The sequence below is a fragment of the Mustela nivalis genome (assembly GCF_964662115.1).
Source record: "Mustela nivalis genome assembly, chromosome: 14".
Lineage (NCBI taxonomy): Eukaryota > Metazoa > Chordata > Mammalia > Carnivora > Mustelidae > Mustela > Mustela nivalis.
Genome location: NC_139033.1, coordinates 32,506,517 through 32,518,599, shown reverse-complemented (window position 1 = coordinate 32,518,599; position 12,083 = coordinate 32,506,517). Strand labels below are relative to the sequence as shown.

Here is a 12,083-nt window from a genome sequence, read left to right as displayed (position 1 = left end):
TCATTTGACCTGCCGTGATGGCTTGGGAGGGCCAAGGTGGCTCCTGGGTGCTTTGCTCCTTGTGGCTATGCTTAAAGCCCTTGACCTCAATTTGGAAAATGTACGTCTTCTATTTAACCCTGACCTTGGCCCATATACACACCACGTTGAGAGTAACGCAGGTATGAATCCCTTCTCAACACAAAATTGGTAGGAATACTTCTCTGTTGTTTGACCGCAAATTAATGGACACATTGAAAGAAAGGAGGGAAAAAGAGGACTAGTTGAGGCTTTTATATACGTTCATTGCTTCTAACATGTTTTTTAGAACAAGAAAAATGCAACATCAACTACTCTTATTAGAGTGAGTGGAGCCACAATACTGTACAGTTTGGGGGTTCGGCAGCCAGGAACATTTACCATTAAAACCAGAGAACAACAGCCCGTGGCAAAACAAAACCGGCTAGAAATTAGCCCCCATGACTTTTTTTTTAATATATATACATTTTTAGAATACTCTGCCTTTGAACAATACAAACAATAACAACAACAAAAGACAAAACAGGCTTTATATTAAAAATGTCTGTGTTCTTCATGGTTACTTCTAAAGCAGCTTGGAGGATTTTGCCACTTGGAGTGTACTGCAAATTGACTCCACTACCATGATCTTGGAAGGATAGCAGCACAGGATTTGATATTCCCTACTCATCGCTTTTGACAATGTAAACCTTTCAGAAAATAGTATTTTGCTTAAAAATTAGAATCATTCAAAGGGTCTGATCATTCTGTTCCCTGAGGCCTGCCAGGGAGGTCTGGCTTCATACCATGGGTTTCCTGCTTTCTCAGAGCGGGGCACAGGCGCCACTGTATTTCAGGAAGAATCCGAAGGACAGCCACTGAAAAGGGCCTGTGGAAGGAGGGCAGGAGTGCTCTAGACGGGTCTCTGTCAAAGCAGACCACATAAAGCAACCCTCTGAAGGTCAAACCGTCATGGCCAGAATTTAATCCCCTGGTCATTTCCTGTCTGGATTTTCAACTGAATGAATCTCATGGGTTTAACCAAACATGTATGTCATTCTAAATAATGTGTTAGATTCTGATTTGCCCAGGGACTAGGAAACCTTCAAGGAACAAGGTCAAAGGGACAACAGATATATCCTTCACAATAAACAATTCTGTTGACGTGGAAATGCACATAACTAGGTTGAAGCGAAGCTCCACAGTGGCCAACGTGCTCCGGGGTTTTCAGCAGCTGAGACCCGGGGCTTCTCTCACCTTCTCAGAAATGCTTTTAAAACAACTGAGACAAAAATCTCAAATAGAAAAATGATAATTTTTGCTAACGAAGTGTGGAGGCCATAACTAAGTACAATTAAAAAAAAATGCTGAGATGCATGTATCTTTCTTTTTTTAAAGCAGCTTTCAAAATATTAACCACAGCATTAAACATTGAACATAGTACATTCCAAAGTTAATACAGATAAATGGTATATAATGCAATAATGCCACAGTTATTCCATGAACGTCTCAAAGCTGATTCTAAACTTGAAAAAAAGAACATTTTCTAGTTTGTTTGTTGTAGATTTCACTTCATTGCTACTTCTCTAGAGTTTCCACCATTTTTTTTTTCTTTTCTTTTTTAATGCCCCAGGATGTACAGACAATTTCCACATTCCACACCTGGAACTTTTTTCCCCTCCTCCTCTGTTTTCCAAACAAAACAAAACAAAACAAAACAAAACTACAATGACAAGGTAATGTTTTACATCGTAACTCCAGAGACATGGGTTGATTAATCCATGACACCTCATTCCAACGCTTCCTTTAGCATTTACGACTTTCCTCAAGGTCACTAAAAGCCTTGCTCTCAACTGTGCGCGAAGGCGGGCGGCCGCGCGGCCAGCACGCATGCGCCGTGGCCATGCGGCGCCCCGGATGCACTTGTCTCCTTCCGGGTTTCCTGCCGGTGGCGGCGAGGCCACCTCCCTCCGCAGGGAAAGGCTCAGTGCCTGTTTCCTTCCCTCCACAGTGATAAACGTCTTAAGAGCCTTGGCTCCCAGGTTCCCCGCTCCACGAGGAAAAGGGCCCAACTAGGGGACCCGGGGGAACAGGCCCAGGGCCACGACTGTTCTTTCTCGACAGCGGGATTCTGAGCTCTGTCGGCTCCAGGCGCTCGGAGACCGCCCTGCTCTGTGTAAAAGCTTCGAGCCGGCCAGCGAGCGCCCCGGCTCCGTTCCAGGGCGAGGCCTCCGAGCCGGGGCAAGGCGGGACTGCAGGCCGTGGCCTCTTAGGGAAACGCAGGCACTTGTGGCGGCCTGATGCTGCTGGATAAGTCACCAGAACGTTCACTTCCTCGCCTCCTGGAGGATTCTGTTTCATACACAGACAGAGCCAGTATCTGGGGGAGAGTAGCCACAATGTCTGAATATACACATCAGGGCTTTAAGGTACTGGATGCTATCGGATAAATTGCTAGAATGCTTCTCGGCACAATTGGTAGCTTAAAAAAATACTTTCCTATGGTTTCACGGCATTTTCCCCATCACTGTCCTTCGGTGTGGAAATCTTGGTGGACGCCAATTCCATCTGAAGTTCCCCAGATTTTGTTGTTGTTGTTGTTTGTTTATTTTTTTTTTTTTCTTCCAACCGGATCTGTACCATGTGAGCCAAATGCTAAGTGTCTGTTCTTCAGGCCAGGGAAGAATGGACTTCCCATCGACCGCCTTCCCTCTCTTCATCTAGCAGCCCCCGGGGCAAAAAGAAAAAAAATAAAAATAAAAAAAAGAGCAAGGAAAATGAACACCTTCTTCCTAACCTCCAGCAGCCAGACACCCGGCTTCTGGAACCGTCAAGTCCTCTGTCAGTCAGTTCGTTTGCTCTTCAGATGGTGAGTCAGTCCAGCCAACAACATGGAAAACAAATCCGTGTTTATAGGCACAGGAGATCCAGGTGGAGCTGCACAGGTGGGGCTTGCCAATTAGTGGCAGGGTTTCCAAAGACAGGAGGTTCGATGGGACGGTCTTAAATAAATAAATCTTTTTTTTTTTCTTGATAATGTAAAAAATAAACGGTATTTCCCTTTGGCAGTAAATAGCTGATTCGACTCTGAGCCTGAAAGCTGTTTTTGTTTTGTTTTGTGTTTTGTTTTTAAGAGACCACAGCTTCGTTTCATGGTACGGCACTGGCAATGCATATATTTCTACTGCTTTAGTGAACCTTTTGCATATTTGTTTGTGGCAGGCCTACTGACTTCACTTGTGGCCCAGGTAGGCACCCAGGGTGATGCAAGCTCCCACCAGGGCCAGACTGAGCAGGGCCTTCAGGGACAGCCAGGAGAAGTCAAACAGAGGCTGCACGCTGGGGCCGTACAGCTCCACAAAGGCATCCTGCAGGGGGAGAGAGGGGGAGATAAAGAGAATTAGAGAGAGAGAGAGAGAGCACAGGATGTCGGCCTATGGGGAGGATAGCATCCAGCCCCAGGAGCCGGGCACCTTCCTCAGGGCATGAGGAAAAGTGAAACGCTCTTCTGGGGCGGTGATTCGGACCCACTTTTCAAACTCTCATTCAAGAAGTATTCATTGAAATCCCGTTGATGAGCCGGGCACCACAGACATAGCAGTGAGGGAAGCCAGCTGAAAGTTCCTACTTCGCCAGGCTTTTATCTGGTTGCAGGCCATAGACAGCAAACAAGATAAATGTATCAGAGAGTGTGCGAGAGAGTGCTAGGTGCTAAGGAGAAAAATAAAACAGCAAATGCAGTTAGAAAATACTGGAGGCTAGCAATTTTAGCTAGCATGGCCATCCCTAAAAATAATAAGAAACAGTAGGTACAAGTATGCTCCTTTATGGTACACTTGCTATAGGCCAGGCCCTTGTAATAAATGCCTCAAATTATTATTTATTCTTTATACCAATATTATGGAGTCATTTTATTTGCTTCTCTTGTGTAGAGGAAAATAAAACCTGTGTGGAAAAAACAGACATTAAGGGATTTGTCTAATAAGTGGCGGTACCGGGATTCGAACCCAGATCCAAACCAGTGCTCTTGAGTCGCTCCAGCCCTCCCACGGCTCATGGCTCCTCTGTGAGAGGTGCCAAATGTCCCCTAGGGACATTTGTCCAGGACGCTGGCATGGTGCACACAAGCAGGGTGGCCTCCCCTGGTGGCATACCTAGACCCTGAAGTCAACAATGGCTTCTCCTGGGTAAAAAAGCTGTCTCAGGGTTTTCTCTGGCAGTGGCCAGGCTGGGTGACCACAACCTTGCATTTAACTCAAGTTGTGAACTTCGCAAAGCATGTGGTCACTTATGGTCAGTTAGGTGTCAGTGAACACACACGGACCCGAGGAAGGAAGATAGCTCCTCTCATCCTTTCTTATTGCTGCCTGGAAGTCAGGTCTGTAGGGCTGCAATGGGAGTCATGGCCAAGTTATCTGGATTGTTTGAGACTGGATTGAATGCTCATTTCTTAGATTTGTTGGGGGACATTTATTGGATCCAATGAGTTGGACAACTCTCTAAGTAGATCTGCATATATAAACCAGTAATTAAAATTCTTTTTGCTTGGTATGATTTATTCAGGCATGAAGAGAACCAGTTACTCCCAACAACGTGGCATCAGAGCACACAAGACAGTAACACACCCACCTGAGGAAGGAAGCAACCTGTAGCGTTGCTGTGTGGAGGTAGTTCTGATAATGCTCAGTGTTTTTGTCTGTTTAAAGCAAGTGCTGCACGAGGGAGCAGGGATCAGCTTTGTCTCTCCAGAGCTGTTCCTGGTTTTGGCACATGGAGGCACTTAATAAGTATCAATTCAATTGACACTTAATGTTTTCTGAAGTCAGTCATTGGTTTGAATTCTGTCTTTGGCCTAATACTTCACCAGATGTTTATTCTGCCTGTTTGAAAGGATTCCTTCTATATGTAACCTCTGGGAATCTTGGGAGTGGTCTTGAAGGTGAGCGTTTAGGGCATAATTGGGGTAACTTCTCATGTTATTAAATATAGATCCACACAGTCATTTTCAGGACTGTCTAGAATTCCATGTTATATATTCTGTTCTCAGTTTAACCGAATCTTTATCTTTTTGGAACTTTCATGGTCATAAATAATATTATGATACATTTTTGTACATGAATTCCTTCCCATTTGCTAAGTTTGCTTTTTGGGGACAAATTCCTAGAAATGAACCCAAATGATCGGTCATCAAAACTGCTAATCCTGACGGTCACAAAATGTTTCTGATGAGATATTCTCATTCTCTCTCTGGTTGCCCTTGACCAAGGAAACCCTGTACAAAAGGCAGACAAGGGTTTAGGACAGTGGTTCTCACTGGGGGTCATCTTGGCCCTAGGGGACATTTGGCAATGTCTGGAAACATTTTTGGTAGGGGTGTTATTGGCGTCTAATGGGTAGTTGGCCAGAGACGCCGTTCAATATCCCACAATGCACAGGACAGTCCCCAGCCAAACTGCCAACAGACTTGAAGCTGAGAAACCATGTGAAGAAAGGTGTAGGAGAAACTCTGATCACAAACCACAGAAACCCTACTCGTCCATCTTGTGTGTCAACGGCTTTGGTCAGATTAACGCAAGATGAGTTAGTTAGCCCAGACAAGCACTGCTCCCCAGGAAGTGGGTGCCCTGGGCTTGCAGACGCACTATGTTAACTTTTGCCAGGAGAGGGCGCAAGGGGTTTCTTCTTTTTTAATCCATTGTTGACATTTTCTAAATTTGAGCCTTAGGAAAGCAAGGCAATACACATAAATGAGATATGTGTGTAGTGCTCTCAGCACAAAGCTGAGGGAACAACCCTGATTGCTAGTCAAGGAACATACCTTCCCTATATATAATCAGGGACAAATGGGGCAGGAATGGGTCAGGACAGATTTACGAGCAGGAGAAACTCTGCTTCTTGTAAAAGTGCGTCCCAGGATCCCACAGACAAATGCTGCAAACAGCTCACAGCCCACCCTTCCAGGCTGCTCTCTCGCTGGAACCTCCTACAGCAGCTGATGCCCGGAATCCTTCAGGACCCAGGCTGTAGGCACAGTGGCTCAGCGCAGAGAAGGTTGATGGTTGTGTCCTGCCTTTCTTTAATTACCAGTGGGGTTTTCTTTGGCAGAACGGGAAAGAGACTAAGCCCCTTGCCATCTGAGCTTTCTGGCCATGGAGCCATTCTGAGAAAGTGGGGGAAGCGGGGACAAACTAGGGCTGGCATTTTCTCCCTGTTCACCTGGGACACGACACAGATACTGGGGGCACAAGAAATGCCTCTCCAAATACCCCTACCTCCCTGTGGCTGAGCGATTTCCTCTCCCAACCACCATCCCCTCACGTAAATAACTGTGCTCCTAATGGACCCGATGGGCCATTTCTGGTGTGCATTAGAAAGAAAAAAACATCATTTCTGGAGTGAGATGAGCTAAAATAGCATCTCCTGACTCAAAGAATGAACACAGAGTTGCTGACGCAGCCCCAAGGGTCAGGGGATGGCTCTCAACTTGGGGAAGGAGGTCTGGGTGAAATCCCAGTTTTGACATTTTATTGCTTCTGACCTTGAGTGAATTATCCAACCCCGAGCCTTATTTATTTCATCCACCAAATTGGCTGCAATGAAGATTAACATAGGTGACTCAGAGCCCCTCGTAAACGTGGCCTCGAATGTGAACTAGTGGACGTATTAACTTGTTCGCTGGTCCGCCCTCTTGCAAACCTGCTCCATCCCTCCTACTCCTGGCCTGCCCTCCAGAGGGTCTGCCGAGTCCCCTCTTTCACAGGAGCAATTTACTAGCTCCCTGCAGCCCCAGCCCCGAAAGGAGTCTGCTTTTGAAGATGCCTGGTCATTGCTATAGAAGTTATGAGTTAAAATGTATAAATACACATGTGACATGTTTTGGTCAAAGATGGGAGGTGGTAACGCACTGCCCATCTCTACTTCCTCAGAAATCACGAAGCCAGGTGGTAGGGATGAGGGGCATCATTTGACCCCCCACCCCCAGACTGATTCTGGCCCCCCCAGCTTTGCCCATCCACGACTGCAAAGTGCAAAGCAGACGCTGTGGTTTCAGGACTGGAGGTCCTAAAAGCTACTTTTATGGAGTGTCTTCTTGCTTTTTCAAACATCCTGATTAGGGCGATTTCCGAAGTCTGTTTGAACAGTCTGTCATTATTTGTTTAAGTTTGAAAGCTGTTTTAAATAAACACATGCTCATTTTATGTATTAAAAGCAACAAAGAGGGAAAAAGAAAACCTGAGCCATCATCATATGATTCGGATAAAATCCCAGTCTGTGCACTTGGAGGGCACCACAACCCAGGCTCACGTCTACATGGGCAGGAGCGCTGCCTGAGTCCCGGAAACGCATGGAGGGTTCCCAGATGACCGGCCTTTCACCTTTAGCTGACCCCCCCACCACTTCCCCATGGAGGAGGTGGGCTGGGCCCCAGCTCTGGGTGCTCCTTCGCAGATGGCTTCTCCATGGACTTCAAATTCAGAGGCCACAGATTGTCTGAGTCTGAGTCCCACCAAGAGCTGGCCCACCAGGGCAGATGGCTGGACTCCCTGACCCCAGACCCTCGCTACAGAGTTGGAAGTAAGCCAGGGAGGTGTGGACAGGAGCAGATCACACTCAGGACTCCCAAGCAGGGAGGACAGCAAAAGTGTCCTCAGGCTTCCTCAACTTTGCTCATGGGACCTCTCCCACCTGATTCTCTCTCTCTCTCTCTCTCTCAAAAACACACACACATGGATACCTCTCCCTTGAGGCAGCTGCTCTCCAAAATTTTCCTTTTCCCTCCAGTATCCTTCAAGAAGTTTCACTTAAACCTGATTCCAGATAAAATAAGATTAAACACCAAATGGATCAGATTGGCAAAAACTGAAAAGAATACCGAGTTTCGCCAAAAAGGATGGGGTGGGAATTAGGGGTGGGAGGCCCAGATATTCTAACAAAATGGGTGGACTCCCAGGTAAAGATAAATTGTATTTGCATTTGGCAAGGCATATCAGAAGCTTTAAAAATATTATCCTTTTGTTAGGAATTCCACTCCCAGTTATTTAGCAGGAAAAAATAACAAAATGCACAGGTTGGTTATAGGAGATAAAGCCCGAAGAGGACTGAAATGTCTGAAAATATGATTGGTTAGGTAAACCCATGGCACTTCAATACAGTGGAATGGTGTTCAGCCAATAAAAATTGTACCCTATATTTACTGGCTAGGAAAGACGTTCCTAACATAGTTCTGAGCGCAACACGTAACAGCTAAACCAGTGTCAGCCAGGTCAGGCCCCTGACTCGTGGTGGATCAAAATCTCCTTAAACACTGGGAAAAATAAATATGGCCCTGTTGGATATAAACAAACTAGAAATTCAGCTACATTCCACAGTCTCTGAGTTGACTGTGGATATGTACGTTATACAGTCATGGGAGATCCCAAGGGGAAAACCAGTCTGCCCTCACTAAGCATACAATCCAGTGAGAGATGATGTCTCTAAGGGACATTTGAATTAAATGAAACCAATTCATGCTGCCATTTTGTATCATGCACAGAGCAGAAGATTCTGTCAGCAGTAAGAGGAAAGTAAAAAGAAAATCAGATAGTGCCAACAGGAAATCGAACACCGCTATAGAATGTCTTTGATATTTTCTATTTTTCATGGCTTTATAATGTCTCCATGGGTGACCTTCTTCTTGACAACCTCAAGGTTAGGGAAGGAAAAGAAAAGAAGGTGAACCCTAATAATGGCAAAAGCTTTAGCTGGAAGGAACCTCCAAGTAAGTCCAGACCTGCATCGATATAACAATGTCCAGTAAAGACATCAGCCCTTTTTGTAGTAGTTTGAGACAAATGAAACCTAGACAGGCACAGTGAATTTAACTTCCAGTATGCACTGATTAGCAGATGCGAGGTGGAGGAGGAGAGTAGAAACTGGGTTTGTCTCCTACGCTTAATAGGTCAGAACACTGGCCAGCAGTTGGTTCTTCTATCTCCTGGGGCACCTCCCCCTGCCTCCCTCAGCTTGCTTCCTCCCATCCCTACCTTCCTCTGCCTCCAGCCCTGACCCCATCCCACAGCAGCCTCATCTGGCCTTCCAAGGGTTGCTGAAGTAGTCAACCAACCATGCAGCCCAGCACTCCTCTAAATTCATGGTCTCTAGACTCAGTGAGTTCTGGAAATGTTCCTTTTCTCTACCCTGGGTCAGATCTTTTCTCTGCTCCCTTCCATGACCATTCTGAATAGCTACCATTTTCCTCCATGTTGTCACCTGAGGTTAGCCCCTTCTTCTCTGAGAAAATCGGGGACACTGGGCCAGAATCACCACAGCTTCCTGTCCTGGCACACCCACTGATTACAACACTATCTGTCCTTCTCTGCTCCTCTCCACCTTGCATCCTTATTCCACTGTTTCCCATTGCTTCTAGAACCTTCTTCCATCTATTGTTCATGCTCTCAACTACAATTTCAACCCCATTGTTTCTTCCGTCTCTTTTTCCTTGGTATATAAACATTCATATTTCCTCAAAATGTCCAGGCTGATGCTGTTGCACTTTAACTATTGTCTCTCTCCTGGTCCTCCTGGACAAGCTGCTAAACACACCCTCACTTGCTGTCTTCTCACCCACATTTTAATTCACTGAGCCCAGCTGCTTCCCCCATTGTACCTCTGAAAACACCCTCCAGAGACCACCAGCACCATCCTCATGGCTTACATACACTAGATGAGTCTCAGGTTGCATCTACTGAATGCTTTGGCACCTGGACGCAGAACCCACCGAAAATCTTTGCATCCTGAAGAATGTTTTCCCTGCCTCCTTCATGGGTACCTTCTCCTCTGTCTACCCTGATAGGTACTCAGTGCTCCCTGGGCTTCCGTCGGGACCATCTTCTCTCTTTGACCAGTCTCCTTCCCTCTCATGGTCTTACATACACCATCCCTCTGATGATGACTCTGAAACCTTCATATCGAGCCCCACCTGCTCCTCTGACTGCTAGATTCCATTCCAGTTGCTTTCTCTGGTGTCGCACCAGAAGTGACAAGGCAGCCTAGCCTGTCCCCAACTGGAATTCTCACCGTCCCCTCAAGCAAGCCTGCCTCTTTTCCTACCTTCCCCATGCCCGTGCTGTCAAGTTAACCCACACTCTCAGAGTCCCCTAGAGGCTTTCCTCTTCCTCACCCCCTCCCCCATTCATTGGCAAAGCCCACAGTCTGAGGCTGGGTTCTCCCAGAGCCAGACCCCAAGATGAAGATTTGAATGTAAGCAGTTTATCTGGGAGACGATCCCAGGAAACTACCAGGGGAGTGGGGAAGGAGCCATGAAATTATCTTATCAAGCAGGTCACTGCCGTTGGCACCTGGAGCTTAATCCTTCTGGGAAAACTGGGGGCCTGCAGATCAGGTACCTTTTGTCATCCCACTGGTAGGCTGGGGAGCTGGGGTATTTATACACCATCACCTTCCACTCACTGGCTGAGGATTGCTCCTATGGAGGCATTAATGCCCCAGCACTTTAGTCCAGGTGTGTACATAGACAAGTGGGTCCTAGAGGCTATAGAAAGCCCTCAGGGAAAGAGAGGCAGATCTTGAAAGAGAGGCTGTATCTTGTCGCTAGAGGCCAAGCCAGCGAGGACCAAAGGGAATCAGACAGGGCAATACAAGTACCACCGATGTGACCACCTACATATTGCTCCATCCCCATTACCTTCTCTCCCCAGGACTGCGGCGATCACTTCCCACTTGATCTCTCAGCCCCCCGTCTGGTGCCCTGACCTTCCGTCTCCTCTCCATTTTGCAGCCAGAGTGCTATATTCAGAATCACCTCTGTCCCTTCCAAGTGTTAAGTCTCAATTCCTTAACAAGGCACCCGAGACTTAATATTCTGACCCCAAACTAGCTCTCCTGCTCAGCCTTGGTCACTTGTAAACGCCCTTTGGTTCATTCAAGGATTCAATGCAATTATTTTCTCTAAGCCCCTAGGTTGAGCTAAGTAATCTTCAGCTATTCCTTGTTCACTGTATAATCTGAAGATGATCTGTTTACGTGTCTGTCTTCTCCTGATCAACTCTTAGCACCTGGAGGTGCAGGAAATACATCTTCTCTTTGGATCCCCGGAGCCAGTGTCTGTCACATATTAGGCACTCAGCAAATGTTTCTGGAACTGAAATAATGGGTTCCTTTCATTATACAGCAAGTTTTCCCAAACATATCTTAAAAGATGATCTTTTTAAAATGAGAGTATTCAAAGGACTAGTAAACGATGAGCTAAAACAAAATTTAGTTCTTTTGCGGGGGGCGGGGGCATCCGTCTCTGGTATCTTCCTATGAGGGGCTAATGTTCAGCCAGATTGGAAGTCAGCATCGGATCGGACTTGTCAGTGTCTGTTCCATACCAGTTCTTCAATATTTTGAATATTATCCCTACCTATGTGCCTTGAGTCTCCAAGAGAGGGATAAGATGTGCATTTTCCAAAATCCTTTGACCATTTATTCTTGTCAGGGAACTTCCTGCTGTGTTATGTCTTACACTTTAGAAATGCTGCCTGGAGGTAACAAAGCAATAATCCTGGATGCTGGGAAGACAGGCAACGTTGGTGCCCCTTGTATAGGACAGGAGGAGGGGCTCAGAGGTCCCATGCTGTGTGTGGACATCTATGGGGACATAAAGACCACCCCACCCTCCCGTGGTAACAAGCAGGCTTTCCACGAAGGGGTGTGGGCCTTGTTCCAGATACTGTCTTTATGATGGCCCCCGCGCACACAGCCTAAGCAAGAGTGAAGATGCTGGGACAAAGGAAGGGCGCAAATGTGAGAGGGAGGGAGGCGGGCACCCCCCAAAGAGACGAGCGCTCTCCCTGAAGCCCCAGGAGACAGCGATTCTCTGGATGACAACTTGGGCTGAGATCAAAAGGGGAAGCAAGCTGCCTGGGGTTCTGTGAGTCGTGGCCAGCAGAGCACACGCGAGGAAGTGAGGACTTTTTCTACCTGAATACAGCAGCTGGTGAGGAAGTGACTCCATTTCCCCCTTATCGTGGGCTCGGCAGGATTTCCTCTGCAGCCACTTTGTGCTGAATGAGTCTTGAGGGTTCCGTGTGCATGTCAGAGCT

The 12,083-nt window shown here is 46.8% G+C and overlaps 1 protein-coding gene across 1 annotated transcript in view; it reads right to left on the bottom strand.

The window, feature by feature from the left end:
• Positions 1 to 258: 258 nt before the first annotated feature.
• Positions 259 to 12,083, bottom strand: part of BCL2 (BCL2 apoptosis regulator) — a 173,243-nt gene continuing 161,418 nt past the window's right edge. Inside the window, exon 3 of the mRNA XM_082699292.1 lies at positions 259 to 3,365. Coding sequence (XP_082555418.1) covers positions 3,231 to 3,365 — 135 coding nt within the window. The 3' untranslated portion in view covers positions 259 to 3,230. The remainder of the gene's footprint in view (positions 3,366 to 12,083) is intronic.